The sequence below is a fragment of the Melozone crissalis genome, unplaced genomic scaffold (assembly GCF_028551555.1).
Source record: "Melozone crissalis strain CALT ecotype California unplaced genomic scaffold, PUWL_Pcris_2 ptg000016l_1, whole genome shotgun sequence".
Lineage (NCBI taxonomy): Eukaryota > Metazoa > Chordata > Aves > Passeriformes > Passerellidae > Melozone > Melozone crissalis.
In genome coordinates this window covers 43,451,264-43,474,568 of record NW_026535794.1, presented here as the reverse complement: position 1 = coordinate 43,474,568, position 23,305 = coordinate 43,451,264, and the positions used below count along the sequence as shown (strand labels likewise).

Sequence of the window (23,305 nt, the reverse complement as noted above, 5' to 3'; positions counted from 1 at the left end):
TGTCCCTCCATAAGGAAGACAGCTTGGAAACTGGGAAACTTTTTTTTTTTTTTACAATAGCAATCTAATTACATAGGGTGTGTGTATTGAGATCTCTGAAACAATTTACACAAGTATAAGGTCAATGTACACCTTTTAAAATCAGCTCTATGATGGTGAATCCCAGGCTGTGTTGGGCTAAGTTTCAGTATAAACTGGGTTTTAGCATTTCTCAGTCTGTGTTAAGAAAAAATCCCAATACTTTGCATGTGTGTGACTATACAGAAACTTAATACAGCAGTAACAAAATTAACAAAATATGTCTCCTGCATACACAGTGTTCAAGCAGTTGAAAGCCTGGGTTGTGAGAATGCCCATGGGTTTTACTACTATTGTACCTGCTAGACAAAATAAATCTGGAAGGTTTGAGAGGATGCAGATCAATTTCTTCTCTGTGTTTCAGTGATCTTGTTCTGAGATTCCACATAATGAACACTTACAGAAATTCTCCTATTAGCATAATTTAGAGGCAATAATAATCTAATGAGTTCTGTCAAAAGTAGCTTGTAAGAGTTGGAAATGCTGTACTTTAATTGATTCAAAAACAGAACAATAAAGAAGTACCAACATCAGAAATCAATTTGAGTTATTTTTAAGAAAAAGTAGTGTTGGTCAACTGGGGCATTTTCTCATTCCATTTAACATATGTGGGAACATGAACAAAGAAAATCAATAATTGAACTGTAATTATATTTTTTTATCACTGTTGTAAAGCAAATACATTCTTTATTTGCTTTAGAGCAGAAGCACTGAAGGAATCTATGTCAAAGTCATCTCAGAAAGAAAAGTCAACTGCAGCCAAACCAAATCAGCCAGTCAGAACATTCTTTCCACTGGGACCTGATTTTTCTTTAAATGATAAACCACAGACAATCAGAGCAGTACAAGCTAGTGAATCTCAAGGTCAGAGATACACTGCAGAGGAGATTGAAGTACTCAGGTAAGTCTAAGATTTTCCAAAATGAGTTCATGGAAGGTCTGACTCTGAGAAGTCAAAGTGCAAAGTTGTTTTTATAGATTGTACAGCTGCTACTTCACTGGAAATAAAAGGAGCATAATATTTTATATTACTCTGCCTTCTATTCCATCCAGATCCTTTTACTTTTGATTTTTATTAAAGGTGAAATAAGCTACAAATAATTTATAAAACCATTAACTTAATTTGTGACTTTTGAAAACTATCAAATATATAATGTTCAAGAGGTAGTGATCTTGTTTTCAGAAGCACTGTGTATTACTAGTTTTTAAAAACTTATTTCGTTGTTACCTTCTGCAAGTTAATCTTCAGAAGATGATTGATAAGTTTGTAGCTCTTCTTTTTTGTTGTTTTTCTTCTGACTTGCAGGAAGACTTCAAAGATTAATGGCATTGAATATGTACCTTTCATGAGTGTTGATCTGAGGGAACGTTTTGCCTTCCCTATGCCTTTTTCGTAAGTATGCTTCAGTTACTGAAGTTCAGTTTTGTTTTTATTTTCAAAGCTTCCATATTTAGTATTTCTGTATTTTATTCTTCAGTGTTTAAAATCATTTACATGGGCTTTTAAGCATGATTCAGGCAGAGATATTTAAATACTACCACTTCCATCTTTCACTTTGAACTTAAAACTTTACTGTAAGCTGATCCTGCTCTGTAGTACTTTTGCACTTGTGTCTTCAAGCCTATAAGGATAATATTATATTTGGCTTTTTGGATTATTGGGTTGGGCTGGCAGCTTGAGTCTGTTTTCTGATGCTGGTCCATGCTAATGAGTTTAGCTCTGTTGCCTGTAAAATGCAGGTCATAGCTGTTTCTTCTGTAAAGGGATATTCCAAGGAAGAGTGTGATATATAACAGCTAGATTTTCATTCATAAGCAATAATAATATGTTAAGATTACACAGCCATAATAGACAAAGACATTTGTCTGTTATGATCTTTTTTTAACATTTTTCCTTTTTCCCCCTTAAAAATCACAAACTTCAAAGCAGTGTTCCTTGAAATTGTTTTACAGCTTTGTACTCGTTTTGTGCATATTTTGCACCATCTATCTGACATATTTAAGACTGCACATACCATAAAAAGCTCTTCCAAACTGCTATTGATTTATTTCTACTTTTTTCCTCTCTTAAATCTAGTGATAAGTGTGGGAAGCTACCCTTATCCCCCAAACAGAAAGCAATGTTTGCCAAGTGGGTGAGACCGGATGACATAACAAATAACCCTACGATGATCTACACCGTATCAAGTTTCAGCATAAAGCAGGTAAATTGTTCCTTTATGAAAAATGTGTGCTGCTAGTGGTTTATCATGGGAGACCTTGTTGTTCAAAAAGGAATCCCCAAATATGAGAGTGCTTTCCTTGGCCCTTATGAGGTTAAGTAAATGGAAAAAATTTTGCTTGTAGGGGCCTCATGTTGAACAAGCATACATTTTCTGCCTTTTTAATAGGCTTTGCTTCTTTTGGTTTAAATCCTTCCCTTTTGAAGAGAATTACTAACTGACTGTCTTCCTTCCCTCCACATACTACATTCATCTCTCAGTAGATGAATTATGACTAAATGTCCTCACTGGCTTTCTTCTCTTTGCAGACAATAGTGTCAGATTGTTCTTTTGTGGCATCACTAGCTATCAGTGCAGCGTATGAAAGAAGATACAACAAAAAATTGATCACGAGGTAAGTAGCTGTTGCTCTGCAAGATCTTTTCAGATTTAACAGTGCCCAGCTTTTGCAATATGTTCTGTGGCAGCTGTACACAGTCAAAACCAGCATTTGTTTCACCTTCATCCCCCCTGGACCTGTGTTTTCAGCACTTCTAAGCTGGAAGCCAACTTTATATTGAAACAAAGGGTTTTAAGTTTAAAAGCAAAAAGCTGTTAGACAAACATTCCTAATAAATATTTTGATCAATCAAAATTGGGAACAGATAATGAATTTATTCACCATAGACATGTTCAAAGAAACAACAGTTTTCAAACATTCATTTATGCTCTAATATCCAAGATTTTTTATAGATACTGCCAAAACTCTGCACAATTTATTGCATCATGGTATAGGTGTTTTGTGTCTTTTATTTCCACCAGAACATCTCATCTGTTTTTATTTAATGGATAGTCCAAATTTTATCCAGCCAAGCAGCACTTTATTAAATTTGCTGTCCTGGTTGGACAATTACCATTGATTAAGTTTTCTGGGGCATAACAAGTCTATGAAGTGGCTTCCTTACTGTACCTGCAGTGTATTAATTAAGGTTTTCTGGGGTGTATAGGCCTTTGACTCCTTAACTTGCTCAAGATAGCTTTCTTTTTCCATGACATCTTATTCATCTCTAGTTATATAACTATTGAACAATTCTTTATTGAATTTTGTTCTTCACCTGCTGATTGAGTTCTCTGAGGGGTATGGGTTCATGGAGTTCCTTTCTGCAGGTGCTGTCAGATAATTTCTCGGGGGTTTTTTCTGACACTCAGCCAACACAGATCTAAATCAAAGCCAGCTAAAATCACAGTCAAACATTCCTTAACTAATTAAGCATAGTTCATGACAAAATTTTTTAAAACTCATAAAACTCCTGTCTAAGATATAACTTGCTGTCAATATGGGTATGTATACAGAACTGGAGTCCCACTTCAGATGTGCTTTGGCAAATAAGAAATAGTTTGGAAGGATTTTGTATTTGTTTGGGATTTTTTAAATATAAACTTTATTTATAATGCCCTCTGGTTTGATTTTTCTATTTTATTTGCTGCTGTGCAACAGGTGGTCCATTTTACAACTCGTTGTGGAATTAATGTTAACAACACTATCTCAGCTCCACTCAATTGGCATCCTATGATAAATTTGCCATGGATTTTCTGGACTTTGCTAGGATGCTCTTGCCAGACCAGTGTGTGAATGTTTTTGGATTGTTTTGTTTTAATCTGTTCTTTTTGGAACTGAATCTGTATTCTTTTCAAGAGCAGCCAGTTCTGCACTGCCTTCTCCTTCAAAAGTTTGACTTATCATTCAGGCAAATACTGTATTTATATTATAGATTTGTAAATACTGCTTGTTTAATCATAAGATAAATTTGTTTGCCTTGCTTCTGTTTGAGAAACAATTAGGTTACTTATGTTCTTTTTGCTACTATATTAAGTAGAAAGATGCAGCAAGAACTGAAAAAATAAAACCTATTTAAACATGATTATTTTTACTAAATTTGAGTTGCTTTTCATTAAACATGCCATATTTCTGGTCAGTGTAAATTCCTTAAATAGACTGTGCTAATCCCACTTTTATCTTTATAAGTCAAGTAATTTATATTATAATTTCCTCATTTTCTTTTTTTATTTTCCTGTTAACAGTATAATTTACCCTCAGAATAAGAAAGGAGAACCGGAATATAATCCATGTGGTAAATACATGGTGAAGCTTCATATCAATGGTGTTCCTAGAAAGGTAAATCTTTTGGGAGAACTTACTGATGTTACTGCAAAAGTCAAAAAGTGTTTTAAAGGCTTGATCAGCTTCACTATGAAGTGCTTGCATAGCAAAAACTTTAGGCAGGTGTTTTTGGAAAGTAGTTTTTAATTGTTAAACCTTTTTGAGATTCATTTTTGGTTTTGAAGTATGCAGCCACATATTTCTTCTGTCTGTACTTCTATAAACATTAATAGAAACAGCCTTACATTAAATTAATGTAAAAAAATGCCTTATATTACTTAACAGAATTGTGAAAACCAAATAGGAACAAAGCTATGTATCCCCTATTTATGAATTAGGTGTGCATTCTTCCACTCCATCTTAGAAAGAATTAAAAATTATAGAGGGGGATATCAGGAAGAGTATAGATATGAAATTACCACAGTGGATTAACTTGACTGATAATTCAAGCAAGGCCTTGCTCAACTACAGATTTTTGGTAAGAAGAGGAAATGCCTGAAGATAAAACTTTGCAAACTCACAAACAACTTCATTTTCTTGGCAGTGCAATAAATAAGAACATAAAATAATGTATTTCTTCATATCATACTTAACTGTAGCACAGATCATAGTGACTGATGAATGCTTACGAGAGGTCAGAAGTTGAGTGGTCATATTCACAGGGTGGGGAAGTAGGGAGAACTCCTCAAAGATCTTAATTGTTAAAATATAACCTGTGGGTCAGAAAGTCCTTGAGCTGCAAAATTCCAGAATCTGAATGTTCCAGGAAAGTATAATTTTTATGTCTGTCTTGCTCTTAATATTCTTTCCAAAATATCTCCTAAGGGCTGCCTTTTGTTAGGATGAATGGCCATTTTTCTCCTATGAAAAGGTCTATTCATTCCTGCACAGATAGGATTTGACCAGAGAATGGGCTGTGTCGGTACCCTGTATTTGTAATGGACCAGTGCCAACAGGAAACTGAAACATCTATTCACAGAAACTGCTTCAGATTACTGCAAATATGCAGTCAGAATCTGTAGTGATGATGAATATATAGTACCTAATTTAAAGAAGAAATGTTAATGCTGTCAGAGCTGCTGCTTTGAGGTGTTCTTCCTTTTCAGAGAGAAGAAACTTAAATCTGGAACTAGAGGCTATGAAAGTGATATGACACAAATTATTTCCTTAAAGATAAATAAATATTTATTTCTCTGCTGGCTACCAAGCATCGTCCATGCTCTGATTCCTAATTAGATGAGGAATATTGTTAGGCTTTTCTTTACTTTTTGTGCTTGAAATTGCATGGAAACTTTCTGCAAGTGCCTTTTGCAGTAGCTGTTGCTCACTTTATATGAGTATACTGTCACCATCAGTCAAGGCAGCCCCTCACATGTCACCCAGTTAGACCTGTGCAATCAAGAGCTGGCAGTGGAATTTCTTGTTCACTTGGGCAAACCACTGCAAGGTTAATAGAGGTGTCCAAATGTGAGAATAATGGTCAGGTGTGGCTGTGTCTGAAAAGCTTTGTATTAATGAGGATTTTGTTTGATTTTCTGATTACTTTCAAAATACTTTATTCATAATACTTCATTCCTTTCACACAGGTAATCATAGATGACCAGCTACCTGTTGATCATAGTGGGGAACTTCTCTGCTCTTATTCCAATAATAAGAATGAATTATGGGTGTCACTAATAGAAAAAGCTTACATGAAGGTCATGGGAGGATATGATTTTCCTGGATCAAATTCTGTAAGTATGAGATTATTTCTGAGAGGAAAAAAATCCACTTAAATAATAATGGGTAAAATAATTTCATTCTAGGAAATCAAAGTGAACAGCTTAGGGAGACAAGTATTTGGTATGACATTTTCTTAATTTTTTTTTCTGTTTCTTTCTTTCACAATTATTTTTAGCTGTACTTAATGGAATTATTCCATCAAAATAGAACGAGCAAGACATCTTGATGGTCAGAGTTAATCTTAGTTCTCAGATTTCAGTATTGATGCTTGTGGGTAGGAAGTGTTTATATAGAATCTAGGTGAACCTGTTGGGTGAAGTCAAGTTCTGTTTGCCCATATCAATACTGCTGATTTTGGTTTCTAACTCTTTCAATAAATAGGGCAGTTCTCCCTCATTAGGTAATGGAGTCAGCTAGGAAAGGAACAGTCTAGACATTTAGAAGGTCTGTATAGAGGGAGCAAGTGCTTTGATCTGTGCAAGTTTGTTTATCAGATTGTTCCACTCATCTCCATAAATATGCATTGGGTTTCTATAATGTGGGTACTAAAGAAACAGTCAACCTACATCATACAAGTGACATGCAGGTTATTCTTTGAAGAGGAATGGTTTGCTGAAATGAGTAGCCCATATAATTTATTACTTAGGAAGCCTTTGTGATTTAAACTTTATATTACTAAAATTTTAAATATTTTTTTCATGGTGCTAATTGGTGTCTTGACAATCACATTCTTGGTGGTTTTACTTAGTAATCATCACCTCTTGAAAAATTGTTATGGAGACAAATGTGGCTTTGTGTAAGGGGTCAATGTAGCACATATTTTTAAGTGTCAGGACACTTAAAAATATTTGTTTTGAAGGACAAAAGCTGGTGAGAGTAACGATGTTTAATTCCCATTGTCATCCTCTAACTTGCAATCTGGAAAAACAGCTTGACTGGTGGCATTTAAACTCCACCCTTCCTGCCCTCTCCACTTTCCACTGTATTCCAGCTTCCTTCTGTAATCAGAGTTACTTACAATCAGACTGAGTTGTATTTGTAATTCCTCAAGTTTCCAGCCCCCAGTGCTGGTTATTGACGCTTCAAGCATTTACAGTTTCTGCTTTTGCTTTGAGGAGTACAAAGCAAAAGAATAAGAATTAAGCAATATTTCAAGGAGTTGGGAGATTAAAGCATCTTTTTATGGAAATACATATCAGTGTCAGCTTTACCAAAAAGAATAAAAAAACCCAAACTCTGAGCTTTAGAAATAAAACATAAATTATTTAAAATGCATATATAATAGGAAGGTACCAAATAGTGCTTCTGAGATATGCTTTAAAAGTCTGTAAATCAATGAAATAAATAGAACACATCACACAGTTGAGCATGACTGATGATTCTGATATGCCTCAATTGCTCTGGAATTCCAGTTTATTTCATCAGTTCACTTTCCAGCTTTTTTTTTTAAGATACTTGGAAACATTGTCCTTGTCTAATCAAAGAGTTTTTTGTTTGTTAGTCTTGATCTTGACCCTTTTATGTGTAGAGCTGTATTGTAACTTATGTATACTTGATTTCTTTCAAGGTGTTTTATAAGTTGTGTACAGACATCATATGTTTATATATGGATTATCTGTTCTGATTTCCTTTGAATACTTGCATTTCAGAATATTGATCTCCATGCACTGACAGGTTGGATACCTGAAAGAATTGCAATGCACTCTGACAATCAAGCCTTCAATAAAGACAGCACTTTCAGAATGCTTTATCAGAGGTAGACATTTGTTCTTTCCTAAGTAATTAAAATTCTTGCTGTGTAGTAGTTGTGTTACCACTGTAAGAGCAGTAGTCACCACAGATGCTTCAACAGCAAACTGTGCTTTATAAAACCTCCATGTGCTTTCTGGAAGAAGAAAAATGAGGTGTTGGTGGCTTTGTTAAAACAGAAGATTAAAATACTGGGGAATTTTGTGTTGGAATTCTTCTTCTCTATGTATGAATAAAAAAAATAACTCTTTTGTTAATAAAGAAAACAGAATATAAAGTCAAAGAAGAGCAGTTTGGAGCCAATATACCAGTTATATTATAACTGGTACTAGTATAATATATACCAGTTAAGCGTTTAAAAAGAAGGAGGAAATGTGTTCTGTGTTTCCACACAGTTCCCCAGAACTATATTGTATCTGCTGTCCTTGGCAAGCAGATATAATGCAGTGTTTCTAATTGTATCACAAGGTTATGCCCCATCAGTAAATCTCCTGGAGGAGCAGCAAAAGTCTCTCAAAACTGCAATACTGGTTTTCAGACCTACCACAGCAGTTGTATGTGCTGGTGTTAAGGGTACAAAGTAAATTATTATTTTATTTTGCTTATGGTGAAAGATACAGCTGTAAATTAAAAATGCCAGGTATACCAAGTACTTTGATTTCTTTCCAAATGGTTTTGTGCAGCCAGTGTCTTATGTATTTCAGTGCAGTAGAAGGGGATTATTCTGTTGACTGAAACATCTGCAACCACAATAAAAGAGTCTTTCTGCAGAATTTTTTCAGTTGCTTAGGAGCTCTCAGAGCTGTCAGCAATTTTTCAGATGTTTTGGTGTTGTAATTTGAAGGTATGACTAAAGTTAGGATGGGATCTAGCCATTGGAATATTGCTGTTGTTCACCTGGAAATGTGTTGATCCTGCAGTCCAGTGATCCTGTAATCTGTCTAGGGACACTGAGTATGAACTTGGATTTTTAGCATAGGTTGGAAACATGTTAGTGTGTTTTCACAACAGTAATTCTTCCAAAATTAACAATTGCTATTCAGAACACTAAACTTGAGTATAAACACCTACAAAAGTATAGAAGCATGAACTTCTTTTTCAGAATCCTGGGGGTATGGCAGACTTAATAATTTGCTATATGCAGTCATTGACTGAGTGGTGATGAAAACACATTTGTGCTCAGCTGTGGATTTGTGAAGAGTATCTTAAAAGTGACACAAGCTGAGCTTCAGGTTGATAAATGCTGAATTTTGTTTATGAAAATATGAAATTACATTTTTAAAATAATTTTTAATTTTAACTGTATACTTAATTGTGGAAGAAAAATAGTTCCACTTTCTCAAAATTTCTTCAGAAGTGATTTCTGTTGACAAAAACCCCTCTATCCCAGTTTTATAAAACAGGGTCACACTAATGGGCAGTGTACAAACATGCTATTGTGGTGTCTGGCAAATGTTAGATTGCAACTTGTGGGATTTAATTAAGCTATTTAAGGTATTTTTTCACCTCTTTTTGAACAGATTTCACAAGGGAGATGTCCTTATCACAACAGCAACAGGGGTGATGTCTGAAGAGGAAGGAGAAAAGTGGGGTTTAGTTCCAACCCATGCATATGCAGTCTTGGATATAAGAGAATATAAGGTATCAAATGAAGCTGGAGGTGTTTTCAAACTCCTGTTTGAAACCTACATGTGCTGCTAGGTTTACCCTAGATGGGTAGCTACTGGTTTTTTTGCTCTAATGGCTAATACATTGTATTTTGTCTTGGACTTGGACTCTACTGGGAAATTTCAGAAAATGTAATCATTCTGTGTTTTCATGATCCATATAAAAGCACTTTCAATATGTAGAAATTACCATGACAAGCTGAATTGACAATTTTACGTTGTGTTTTTATTAGGGACTTCGATTTCTTCAGCTAAAAAATCCCTGGAGCCACTTACGTTGGAAGGGACGATACAGTGAAAATGACACACGAAACTGGACCCCAGACTTACAAAAATACTTGAACTTTGATCCCAGAACAGCTCAGAAAATAGACAATGGTAATAAGGTTTTAAAAGTCATTATCTTTTCAAATAGTACAGATCTTTGTGGTGAATCCCTGCAGGAAGGGAATGCTTAAGCACAAGGAGAGTAAAACAAATACTAGAAACTAAACAGTCCAAAATTTTAGGAAGTATTTGTGTATTTAAATCTGTCATTTCAGGTTTGTCTGGGGTTTGAGTAATCTAGACTGTTAAATATGTATCTCAAATTAATTGACAAGAAAGTACCTCCTTGGTTAAGTGTGCTGTGTCCGTATGTGGGAGTTCAGTGCAAAGAGAACATTCTGACAATAAGCTGTGTAATGCTGCTTTTTGATATGTGAATGGACTTTCTGGGGGGTATTTTCCTTTCTAATGTTTTCAAATATGTATCAACATGCTTACTCTAATCAGCATTTCAGTCAATCTTTCTTGTGCATCAGCTGCATTTTACTTTCAGAAAGATGTTTCTGCTTTTTGCTGTGTCCTAGTTACTGCCTGCAAATCTCTGATGGAGCCCCTTTGTTCAATGTCACTGTTTTACAACACTATGCCCCCAAATCCATTAGATTAGAGCATTTATTGATAAGCCTTGTGCAAATGCCTGATGAAAACTTGTGATTCAAACATAAAAATAGCAGTCCTGGATTTGTGACAGTTATGAGATAATAGTTTATTATTTATTTACCAATTCATTTAGTAAGTAATTTGTAGCATCTGGTTGTTAAAATTTTATACGTAATTACCTTAGTAATTCTAATGGAGTTATTTCTTCTAATTGGATTTACACTTTGGCCTTCTTGGTTTTGTGTAGTTATTATTACTGGTTTTTAGTGCTGCAAGATCTGCAACTGCCCCTGTCAGAGACATGATTTATAAGGCTGCTACCATTTTAAAAGTTCATTCCACTAGGAGTTTGTTGTTTTGCAGGCACTGTTGCTGGCTAGAGTTGCAATTAAGGGAGCTATGGAGAACTAGAATAAATGCATGAGAATGTTGCAAAGATACAGCAAATTTAGGGTGCAAAAACCAGTGGCCTAGGTGTTGGATGAAGTGCCTTAGAAATACATTTGAAAATACTCACATGTTGGTTGAATACTTGATTGTGCTGGATGACTGCTGAAGTAGGTTGTTGAATTGCAGGAACCTGTTTGACTGTGTATTTTATTTTTTTGCTTTTAGAAGCCTAGGAAAGAGGAAATCAGGTCAGAATCACCTAATGATGTCTCTTTCAAAATAGCAGATTTTCTCATACCTTCTGCTTAGTGCTTGAGAATGGAAAAGCATTCTGACAGCTTCAGAAAGTCCCTGATAATAAGCAGAGACTAATTTGTTTTTTCTTGCTTTAACTTGGTTTGGGGGGCAAGTTTAAATTTTGCCATTTAGGCAGTGCAGACATTACTACTACATTTTGCAGAAATGTGTACTTATATAAGCTGTACCATTTGCTCAGAAAGAGACTTTTGAGAAACAAGTAAAATCAAGGTATCTGTAAAGAAAATAATAACAGCATTTCCTTTTCAGGCATTTTCTGGATTTCCTGGGAAGACCTGTGCCAGTACTATGATGTTATTTATTTGAGTTGGAACCCAAGTCTTTTCAAAGAATCTACATGTATTCACAGGTTGGTCCAAAAGATAAAATTTTTGTTTCAAAATCTCAGTAAGTGTTCTGTTGTGATGTTTCCTTCCTTCAATTCTTCCAGGTTATAGCTAGGGGCTTGAATTCCAGCCCTGTTCTTTTGAGCCTAACTTTACCCTTTCTCAGCCCAGGCTTTGTTTTTGATTAGTTCTGTAACATCAGTGGAGCTCAGTGACCCTTGTGATGTTTCTGTGGAACTACAGCTGTGTAACCAGATCCTGACCTCAGTCCCACATCTCCCTATCAGAATAAAAATCAGGTTTTTTGTGCAGTCTATCTCTAAGCAGTGCCCAGACAGTGCCTAAGTGACCTAGTTATTATTTGGAAATCATTTTTCTGGCCACTTGCAAATGTTGTCTTTACAGGGTGTGTTCACTGACATCAGGGTAGTTTAACCAGTTCTGGGTTTGAGCAGTTGTAGTTATCATAAATAATCTTCCTTGCCTGCTGATTTGTTTCCTGAGTCTGAGTGCCTCTTACCAAATACCCATTACATTCAGGGGTTTTCTCCCAGTTTGAGGATGTGTGTGTATATGTGTCTCCATTTTGGAAAGCAAGGGTTTCTGTACTTTTCCACTCCACTAGACTGCACTTTGCCACTGCTTCCACACTGTCCCTGCCTGTGTTAGCTCTGCACAAGCTCCTTCATCCACACTGTGACTGCTGAGCTTATCTGTAAAGGCTCCTTCCATCTTTGCACTCCAGTTATTTCTAAAATACACTGTGGTGATGCAGCAAGATGAGATAATGTGTCTGCTGTGTCAGAGCTCACCTACTGGTCTGTCTGTCCTTACATTATCAGTGATTGTCTTCCCTCTGTGTAGGGAAAAGCCTCAGCACAGTTGCAGTTGCCATAAAATGGAAAGTAACAATGGTGATAATTTGGAACTTTTTTAATGCAGCCTTCCACACATGCTGTTCAGTTTTACAAGTGTGAGAGGGACAAGGAGACTTAGGAATAGCTGTATACACTTCTGCTTCCAGTGTGCCACACTTTGTGTTCAGTCATCAGCGCTTTTTGGTTTTTCTCACTGTATTTTTCTTGTCTAGACACTTCACGAGGCAGCAGGCAAATTCTGCAGTAGGGCACCTCAAAGATCTTTAACACTTCCTGCAGGGCACCCTTACAAGCATGAAACAGGGCACATTTTAAAATAAAATTACACCAGGAAAAAAAGATAAAAAGGAGGAAAAAAATTTGGCAAGCTTTTGAAGCCAACCATAGCAGATGGATAGAGAGATGGATGGATGGATGGATGGATGGATGGATGGATAGATAGATAGATAGATAGATAGATGGATGGATGGATGTTAGATTTTTACAGTTACAAAAGTGTAGGTGTTTTTTCATTTAATATTGGTGTGTGCAATCATGGCTATGGTTGTGTAGCCCAGGCTGCTTGAATGGTTCAGCTTTTTCTGTGCTTTGTGTGGTTGCAGTCACCAGTCAGGCTGTTTGTATTTAGCATTTTTCATTATCATACATGTATTGTGATGAACTCATTTATAAACAAGGTTCTAAGACAATGCTTCTGATGTGACTGTGTTATGTAACCACTGCCATAGATTCCTGTAGAAAATTAGGCTTTGGTAATTTGTTACTGATAATATCACACTCTGCATATGTGTAGGATTCGTTTCAGAGCACAAATTAGTTTCTTACTGGTCTAATAAGGTGTGTGTGTCACTTTCAGCACGTGGGATGCAAAGCAGGGCCCGGTGAAGGACGCCTACAGCCTGGCCAACAACCCTCAGTACAAGCTGGAGGTGCAGTGTCCACAGGGTGGTGCTGCTGTCTGGGTCCTGCTCAGCAGGCACATCACTGACAAGGTGCTGGCTCTGCACTGCAAGCTCTGCCACAGCTTCTGTACATCTTTCTGTATGGCTTTCTCTTGTTATTTCTCTTATTATTTCATAGGCAGTATATTACTGCCTGTGTTCAGGTGTGTATGCCTGCGTACATGTGGAATGTTTTAATTCAGCAGGTACATGTACCTCCAATTGAAACAGAGTAAAATTGGAGCTAAGTGATTCTATTCCACTGTAAAGCTTCTGAAGTAACTTTGAATCCTGGAGCCTGAATAACTTAAATTAGTGGATGTTTGTTTACTTCAGGCATTTGAAAAAGAATTCTGTTGGGCATCCCAATAAATACAAGTATCACATCATACTATGTGCTGATCAAAAGGGATGGTAGAAGGTGTTCTTGACTCTGATTAAGCATTCATGATGTTTCACAGAATATCACAATTCTGATTTGTGTTTTTTTGGGTTTTTTTTAATAGGATGACTTTGCACACAATCGGGAATTCATTACAATGGTTGTGTACAAGACTGATGGCAAAAAAGTTTACTATCCAGGTTAGTGTGCCTTAATAAAGAAGCTGATGTTATAAATAAAATGAAGGACACAGAATTTTGTGGAGAGTAAAGGCCCTTTTTTCTTTAAAACTAGATGCCTCATTAAAAAGTCAGTCTTCTGAAATCATTGTTTTGCTCTGTTTGATCCTACTTAAAGTCTACAGTGAAGGAATAGGCCATTCTTAACATGCTGTAAGCATTCTCAAGAGGTCTGCATAGTCCTGCTGACATTTATTTTGATGCAACATTTTCTTTATTTTTTCTGGTTGTTTTTCAGTGCCAGTAGTTAATGTGTAGAGGGAACAGATGTTGTGTGTTAGTTTCTCTGATAGCATAATTATTTCCTATATTTGTGAAATTATTTAAAGGTCTACAGCTTCCACAGAATGAAAATAATCAGGGTTAATTGTCCCATGAACTTGGCTTAATACAATACCTAAGCAAGCTTATGAAATGTAGGTGAACACTTCAACATATTTCCAAGTATCAGGTATGGAATGTTAAAAATGTTCAAATTTTATCAAAATGTTACTCTTGGTCATCATATGTCAGATTCTTGTCACCTTGAGGAGAAGTGGTTTGCTGTAGCTGTGAAGTAGCCAAGTATGCTTTATTTCAGGAGAGATGGCAGATCTGAGACACAGGCTGAGACACAGGGTGTAAAGGTAATGCCCAGGTTGAATGGATAGGCTGAAACTTTAAGGTAGAGCTAGTAAGATCATCTTTTTATTTATTCTTTAAGTTAAAGATTGCTAGAAGTTAAGTTAGGGGTTGCTGTTAAGTTAAAGATTGCTAGAAATATTCCTTGGAATTATTCAGTGAAGGTGCATTCTAAAACAAGTGGGATTGGCCGGTTGCTTTTACAGATAGGAACCTCTTTAGAACCAGATTTGCATTCAGGTAGCTGCTCATGCAACAGCTCCCTCAGTAGATTTTAAAGCTTTTTTCACCAAAGAGTGGGATTTATGGGACTTTTTCTATTGGAATGGCTAATGAGCATTGCATAGTTTGCATCTGATCTTGTTCAGTGAACTCTGCTGACCAGTTCCCCCAGAATCCAAGCTTCCCTGAGAATCCAAGTCTTTCTGTGGAAAGGTCTCTTGACACCTGACATCATCTGGTTTTGCAAGAGCTCCTCTGTGAGGAGAAGTAAATGCCCAAGTTGCTTCTGGTGTTGCTGGTGGTTGGAGCAGTGCTTATTTTACACATGTCTCACTGAAAATGTCCTTAAGTGAGCAAACCCAAACACAAATGTATAGTAGAGGGAACTGTTCAGTTGTGCTTGAAGGAGACTGGCCTAACAAGACCAGTACCAAAAACTGAACAATTTGTATGTTTTGTCTTGCTGCACAAACTCTTAAAAACTTCTGATCTCACGAGCTCAAACTTGTTTAAAACCTTTTTCCATGGAAATAGATTGGTCAAGCTGCACTATTATTTTTAACCATCTGTTAAAGTGAGATGAGAACAAAGCAGTTTAATCCTTTGGCAGCAAGGCCGAGATTTCCCATTCCTAAGCTTCTTATTGTTTTATATTAATCCTTTCCCCTCTCCCATGTTGCTTTGTGGAAGAAAATAAAAGGACCTGATCCTGGGCCTATTGAAGTAATTGGCTAGACTTGATCCTGCTTCACTGAAATTAAAAGAAGTCTGGAAAGAACCAATTAGAGACCAAATAACAAATTACACTGTCTAATTATAAAAGCAAACATTTGGCATCTTTCTAAGTACCACATGTGCATTGGTGCTGGGATGCAGCTACATCTGTGTAATGATCACAGGGATTTGAAGAGAGAGGGACAGAAAGTGTGTGTGGTTTAGTTAAAGGAATTAACATGTTTTGGAGTATTGTTTACAGGGTGGCCCAAGTTCTGGCAGCTGGCATTCTGGAACTGTCCAGCCAATGGAGAAAGAGCAGACACTTCAGAGATTTTCAAAGAGTGCTTAAACATTCATTATCTTTCTCTTGAAATTTCAACATAATTACAGAAACTAAGTCTTCTTTGAGTAGTGGCATTGGTGGGAGATGGATAAGCAGTCCTTGCACGTCTTGGGATTTAAGCTGTACTTTCAAGCACAGAATTTGTGTCTTGTCATGTGTGATGTACCCCTCATGAAAACAGTAGCTGATGTTAAGACTGTCCTTTCTATATGTAAATCTTGAGGCTCTCATCTGTTCAGAGCACTCAGGTCTGTTCATTGTAACCTGAGAAGTTTGCCAAGCTGGGGGGTTTTTTGGTCAGGAAAAAATGTTCATCCTTTTCTTTTTCAGCTGATCCTCCTCCTTATATTGATGGTATTCGGATCAACAGTCCTCATTATCTGACCAAGATAAAGCTGACCTCTCCAGGATCCCATACATTCACCTTAGTGGTGTCCCAGTATGAGAAACAAAACACCATCCACTACACCATCAGGGTATGTGCTGTTGTTTCATAATGAATGTAAGCAGTTAAACTATAAAGTCTACTTTGTTTTTAAATTTGATAAAAAGGGTATTTCTAAATTAATATTACTGTCTTGGGGAAGGAAGCTGTGAGTGATGGAGCAGAACCACTGGATGGCGTGTTTGATAATGTTTTCCATTTGTAGTAACAAAATTTTAGTGACAAAATCAGCTGAAAAATACTCTTACTTTCTAGAATAAAAAAGTATCTATGTACAGGCAGATCATGGGCTTTCTATGTATCCAAATTAAGCCTATTTTAGATCCTGGTTAAGATTTAAAGGTTTTTGACTTCTCCAGGTCTTGACTTAGGATTTGGGTTTTTCTCTTAACTGCTGAGTCATACAATGATCAATGCTAGGATTTTTTTCACTGAAAAAAGACTAAAATGCATATTGTTTCCATTTTGCTTTCTTTGTTGGTTGGGTTTTTTTGTTGGGTTTTGTTTGTTTGTTTGGGGTTTTTTTGGGGGGGTAGGGGGCAGGGTTTTTAAGTAGAACTAAGTCTTAGTCCCAGCACTATTCTGAATTTTGAGTTTGACACAGGGTCATCTGGTTGGTAATACAGGCATGAAGTGAACAAGTATCTAAAAATGTTGTGTGGGCACTTCTGTTTTCTTTTAATTTTGTCATGATTTTGTTTGAAAGATGCAAATTAAATGTGTAACCTGCTGCTTCTTTTTACAATACAGGTGTATTCCGTGTGCAAGTTCACCTTTTCCAAGATTCCCACACCCTACACCATTTCCAAACGGGTAAAGAAACATTTTCTTTTATGCATCACTGGTTTGGCTTTTCCACATTTGAGATGTACAAGGTTTCAAAATATATTTTGATACTACTGCCCCACCTCCAGCACAGGGTGTGTTGTTGCAGCTGTGCCATTGCAGACATGCTGCAAAGCCTTTGTAGAACAGACTGGCCTTTGGAACAACAACCCATACCCTAATAAGCCATCACTCTGCAGAAATCAGGTTGTGTTAGTAATGGTGCAGAGTGAAAACTCCCCAGAAGTGTTGCTCATTTCCCCTTGGGAGAATTGCATGATTTTCTTGGAAAAACTCTTGGCATGATGGGACAAAATCAGCAATGCCAAACCAAAGGCACCAGTAGCAAGAGCATAAGAAACAAACTTAGGATTGCAATATCACAGCACGTTACCTGTTCCTAAATTTTTCAAAGATACCTCTAGGGTCTATAACAATTGGAATAAGCACTCCTGTTGCCAGACAGGATCAAGGAAGTATATCCATTGTACATTTCCTGAGAAAGTAAATCCACTGTACACTCACTCCCTGAGAGTATAGGAACAGGGGGGAGAGTGAAAAACTTTACTGAAACCAGGTCAGAAGCTCAGGCAGTTTTGGGGCCAGCTGCTCTTCATATTTCAGCTGTCAATATGAGCTGCAGTTTCACCTTCAGCTGAAGTATAAATCCAAGAGCTCACAGGATAAGGTAACTTGCATGTATTTTCATGTTTTAGCAGTTTTATGCTCAGGAAAGAATAAACCAGTAGCTTTACCTCTGTACCTACCATGCATTCCCTGGGGAATCCTATTGTAGTCAGAAGTCTTGTGTGCAAACAGTCACTTGTTCAGGAAGAGAGAAACAAGGGAGTTTGGAACAGTCCCTTTGCTAGCACACTCGTGCCTGAAGCAGGACTGCATTACTCTGTGTGCTCAGGGGGACATGCTGGCTTGCAGCTTGGCTCTCGAGTTCAGACAATGTTCCATACCAGCTGGTATTTTTGGAACAGTCCCTTGAAACCTGTTCTAGAGAATGGTGAGTGAACAGAGATTCCTGGGAACAGCAAGATGGTTTGTTTGGTTCTTCCAGAAACCATTGTCGTATAGAGCTATTAAAAACTGGGCTTACTTTGAGGAAGTGTTTTAAGAGGTCAAAAATATTCAAGGTGAAAAGCCTGCTTGAGGAGGGACATCCATTTTATGTTGTAATACGTTTGAAAAGAGAATTAAGTATGTTGAAAACTCCTGTTGATTATTTGAACATGTCTGTCTAGTATTCAAAAAAAAAAAAAGGTATCTTCTATCTATCCAATGCCAGTTCTGTCTTTAGGATTGAATACAAAAAGTTAGTTACCTGTATTTAATGCCTGTTTGGTGATTGCTTAGCAGTCATCACACTCAAAAGCAAGCAGAGAACTAAATGACAGTTTAGCAGTAAAAACAAGTTCTCTTAGATGTCCTATACTGGAGTCAAGTGGTCACCTCTGGAGCTCACCAATCCCTGATGTGATGCCTGGAATTAAGTGCAGCAGAAGTGGGAAAGGGCTAGAAAGCTCAGCAGCACACAGCAGTTTTAGGTTCCTGGGTAGTAGCATGGTAGGAAGAGAAATTCCCCTTGCTTCTCTACTTACCAGGTTAGAGGGGTTTGGGCACTGAGTGAGAAATTAAATCAAAAGGGAAAATGCTGCCCCTTGCTGCTTTGACAGAGACAGGAGAGAAGTAACAGGAGAGATGGATCTCAGCTATAAATCTGTGGGAATGCCTGGCATGCCTTACGAGTCTAACCTTTCAGTTTGATGACTAGCAAGAGGAACTTTTAAGCAGATGGGCTGCTTCTCAAAGTCTGAACAGCATTTTTCCCCTTGAGTGTCTTTATCCTTGCAGAATCTGTCCTTGTGGTTATCTTGTCATTGCAGTGCTGGCTCTCAGAGTGCACAGAGGTGATGGACAGGGCTGGAGGCAGAGATCTTTAAAAGCAAAGTTACAACACTGTTGGTGTTGTACTCCCTGTATTGCTGCTGTTTCTCATTTAATCCAACAGGGGAGTGTCTGAGGACAAAAAAGATAACCTGTGTAGTCTAGTAGGCATGGGATAGATGGGAATGTGGGTGCTCTGTTAGCTGCAGTTTGTCACAGTCAGAAACAGTCACTCAGAGCTTGTTTAATATAAGCTGGAAAAATACAGTACAGGGAGGGAATGTAAGGCTTTGAGGGCGAGCTTCACAAGACTTTGTGAATGCCTAACACTATCTGGCACTTCACTTTGAAAATTAGGATAGGTCACTAAAGTCAGTAACTTCCGAAGTGAGAGGACCCTCTAGTCTTGTTTTTGTGTATATATAAGCAATAGAAATCCTCAGGATCTGTTTTCTGTACTTTTGACTTCTTTCAGGTTAATGGACAGTGGAAAGGTCACAGTGCTGGAGGGTGTGGAAACTTCAGAGACACCTACAAAAATAACCCCATTTATCAATTCCAGCTAGACAAGAATGGACCATTGCTAATTGAACTACGGGGACCAAGGTTTGTAGAAAATAATTGTGCATCAATACAGTGAAAGCATTGCATGCCAAAGATAAAGCTTTGTCACTATCCCCTTGGAGAGGTGGAAGCTCATGGAAAATCCAGAAAACAAGGTGTGGGAGTTGACTCAGAGTTTGTACTATTTGTTTCTATCTTTAGCATCAATAGTGTTTTAAATCTATACATTAACTACTGAGGGAAATCCTTGACCTATAAGGAAAGCAGCAGCCTTCCTTTCTCTTCATGTTTTGGGGTCTGAGGAGAGCTAGGGAAGAAGGTATACAGGATTTCTTCTTAAAACTAATTATGATCATAATTTCTTTTATTTTGTAGTAGAGCTAATATGCAAGATACTAAACCCTTAGGGCTCTCAAACACCTCTGAAAGTGCATTTATTCTGCTACTAGCAGGCCAGAAGTGCTGGATATCAATGTCCCATAAAGTAGACTTAGGCAGGCCAAATTCCTTTGGCACAATTAATGATTACCTCAAAACACCAGTTTTCAGTACTTCTGAATAGCAACATCTCCTGACCTACAGTCAACTGTTTATCCTTTGCAAAGCTGCACAGTGAGCCCTACAATGTGACAGAACTTTTCTATCTCTCCTCTCCTCTTTGAGGAAACTCCTTCTCTCATGAAATGAAGATGAAGGCAGAGGTGTGGCTGCACAGTTCCATGAATTGAGCCGTTCTTTGTTTGCATTTTTTCCTGCACTTGAACATCATATTTGGGTAGTTTGAAGGACAGAGGCAATGGTGCCTGTCACATGCATTAACAGGAGCAGACAAAGTGTCCCAAGTTGTTTTGCAACATGAGAAGTTCTGCTGAGATCACTGACACTGAGTCCTCCCATAAGCAACCTGATCACACCCCAGGATCTGTGCCATGTGGCACAGGAGTGTGTCACAAGCTTAACTGCTTGAATTCTGCCTGAGTGCACAGGCAGCTTCTAGCAGGCATTTTCTTTGCAGTCCAGTTCTAAACCTGAACTGAGTTTTGTCTTCCTCCAAATACTGCATTCATGTCATGGTAAATTTGACTTTACATTTTGCCACAAATGTGGTAAAACTTCTAGGTGTCTTTCAGTTATCCTGTATAGTTTTTAATAACTAAGTCCTCTTCATGATAATCCTGATGAGCCAAGCATCTAAAGCAAGTCTGCCATGTCACTTGCAGGCAATACAGCGTTGGTTTTGAACTGGTCACCGTCTCAACAGTGGGAGATCCTGGTTCCTATGGCTTTCAGAAAAAAAGCAGTGGTGACTACAGGTAACACTTAATGACATCTGTACAGAGGTTTGAAACATACTTTAGATCTCATTCCTAACAGGTAGTTTTCTTTATCATAGGTGTGGATTTTGCTACTTGGAGGTGGAGAACACTTTTGCTGGAGTTTACAACATTATCCCCACCACATTCCTGCCTCAACAAGAGGGGCCCTTTTTCTTAGATTTTAACAGTACTACTCCTCTTAAGGTGTCACAGCTGCAGTGAGGAGACAGAACTGTGCAGTGCTGTTTAAGGAGATGGTTTTGACCTGTCCTACAGTCTGAGAACAGGTGAAGAATCCTTATTACACCTGCACAAAAGAGAATTACATCCTGAGTTACAGCCAAAAGCATGGAATGACAGATTGCCAGGTAATTGTGGCAGGCAGTTAGCTGTGGATTTGCTGCCATGGTCCAGGAGTGAGCACTGTTCAACAGGCTTGGGAATAGGCTAAAATGCATATATTCAAATGAACCAGCAGAAGAACTCACTTTATTGCAGTTTTTCCACACTTTGATTCAAAGTCTAGTGAGTTACAAGAAAAACTAATATTGAAATTCCCTCCTCCCCACATACAGGGTATATGGGCTAAAGATTCTATTCTTAAAAGTAAACATATAAGAAAAAAATATTCTTGTGTATTCTGCTTATTCAGTCTCAGGACCAAATAGCTTTTATTACATATTTGTGCTGCTATCTATGTTTTCAGCACTGAACTGGTTCTCCCATCTAAATGTAAATGTACTACTGCTGAGCCAGCAGTATTCCATGTGTCATCTTCTCTGGAATATGTATACAGGAGTACAGGAAAAGGAAGATTCCAGCTTTAGCTATTTCTAAAAGCAAAGCAATTGCTTTGCTCATGTTATGTGTACCTTGAGAGCTGTTATTTCATATCTGTATGACTTTAGTACATAATACAGCAGGAGGTTCTGGGGCTTTCTTCCTGCCATCTGCCAGAGCTAGGTTGATCCTGATGAGCAGGAAGGAGAGGAGGTTATCCAGCATAGTGACCAGGCAGTGCAGCACAGCCCAGCCTTCCCTGAGCAGCTGTGAAAGGTTTTCATCTGAAGATCCCCTCTAAGATTCACTGTATCTGCTGAGGGTACTCTCAGTCGCTGGTGCAGGGGGATGGGGAACTGCCCACCATCAGCAACTCAGCAAATATTTCATTTTCCTCACTTTTGTGAGTAGGTGTCCTGTAGGGAAGGATCATTTAAACCTTTCTCCCAAGACACCACAGCTGCAAGGAATGCACTTGCTGATTCCATTATGCAAGACCTCTTCGAAAAGATACTTTTTCCCTTTTAAGTTGAAACCAGTGAAGGAATTGAGCACAGGGCCAGTGTCATCAATAGAAGCAGGGTCAGAGTTCTTAAGAAAATAGTGGAGGTGGGATTAATGCAGAACAAGTTATTTTATTAGAAGACCCCTCACCATGTGTTCTTCCTCTAGATCTGTGCACATTTTATCTGAAGAGGATTCAAGATGAGAAGTTATTATTTAATACCAACTGCCTCACAGGTCCTGAAATGGATTAAATTTTGTCATTTTTACAAAATTTACAATATTTCACAATGGGGAGAGAGGGTATTTTTAAAAACAGCCATGGGAATTTTGCTGCCATTCACACTGGTTTGGCAGTTTTCCAAGCAAAAAGGTGGAATTTAAATCTTGCTTTAGGTTACAGGTGTCACTTGGCCATTGGGAAACTGAACACATATTCTACAGTAGCACCAGAAATAGCTGTGGGCTAAAATTATTCCCACAGAAATCTGCTATTAGTCCTCTCCAGAACGTAAAAGAACCTTTTGTTTCATCTCCTTCATCAGACAGCTGCTTAACAAGTGACTGGCACTGAAAGGGCAGGGATAGCTCCTGCCTTGGAGAACACTTGCCTTGCCGACTGCAGTTCTCTCAGAGGCCATCTGGGCTGGGGAATTTGTGACAAGTCTGTCACAGAGTGACTTACCTTCTTTTGCAGGGAAGTTTCTGATGGTTATTGCAATAAATCAACAGAAGGAACAGCATAAGCACAAGCTGAGAATAAAGCAGATTAAGTTCTTTGTGGTTATGCTTGGCTTTTGGAGTATGTGCCAAGGACTGCTCCACCCCTAGAATATGAAAGTTTCATTCAACTCCCATTTTCCCTACAGGTTTTTAAGTTTTTTATCTGAGGCTAAACCAGAGTAGCAGTGAGGTCCTCCATGTATCTCATCACCTCTAGAGTTGGAGGCAGTGAGGAAGTCTCAGCTGAGCATCTTTTTTTTGGCAGTATGAAAGGCAGATGCCAGAAGTGCCAGCTTTCAGCACCAAGTTCTTGCACAGTCTCTGCTGTTTGAGATCAAGCTGGTAGACTTGCCTACAGGAAAATCTGTTG

General features: G+C 37.8%; 1 protein-coding gene across 3 annotated transcripts in view; it reads left to right on the top strand.

The window, feature by feature from the left end:
* Window positions 1–21,609, top strand: part of CAPN7 (calpain 7) — a 29,320-nt gene extending 7,711 nt beyond the window's left edge. For 2 of the 3 annotated variants that reach the window (XM_054273515.1, XM_054273516.1), the window contains 17 exons: window positions 779–979; window positions 1,385–1,471; window positions 2,156–2,282; window positions 2,609–2,694; window positions 4,362–4,455; window positions 6,027–6,173; window positions 7,812–7,918; window positions 9,432–9,552; window positions 9,812–9,956; window positions 11,463–11,562; window positions 13,274–13,409; window positions 13,865–13,940; window positions 16,213–16,358; window positions 17,078–17,140; window positions 19,524–19,654; window positions 20,833–20,925; window positions 21,006–21,609. In XM_054273515.1, coding sequence (XP_054129490.1) covers window positions 779–979; window positions 1,385–1,471; window positions 2,156–2,282; window positions 2,609–2,694; window positions 4,362–4,455; window positions 6,027–6,173; window positions 7,812–7,918; window positions 9,432–9,552; window positions 9,812–9,956; window positions 11,463–11,562; window positions 13,274–13,409; window positions 13,865–13,940; window positions 16,213–16,358; window positions 17,078–17,140; window positions 19,524–19,654; window positions 20,833–20,925; window positions 21,006–21,150 — 2,005 coding nt within the window. In that variant the 3' untranslated portion in view covers window positions 21,151–21,609. The remainder of the gene's footprint in view (window positions 1–778; window positions 980–1,384; window positions 1,472–2,155; window positions 2,283–2,608; window positions 2,695–4,361; window positions 4,456–6,026; window positions 6,174–7,811; window positions 7,919–9,431; window positions 9,553–9,811; window positions 9,957–11,462; window positions 11,563–13,273; window positions 13,410–13,864; window positions 13,941–16,212; window positions 16,359–17,077; window positions 17,141–19,523; window positions 19,655–20,832; window positions 20,926–21,005) is intronic. The other variant, XM_054273517.1, reaches the window with a different exon arrangement.
* The last annotated feature ends 1,696 nt before the right edge of the window (window positions 21,610–23,305 follow it).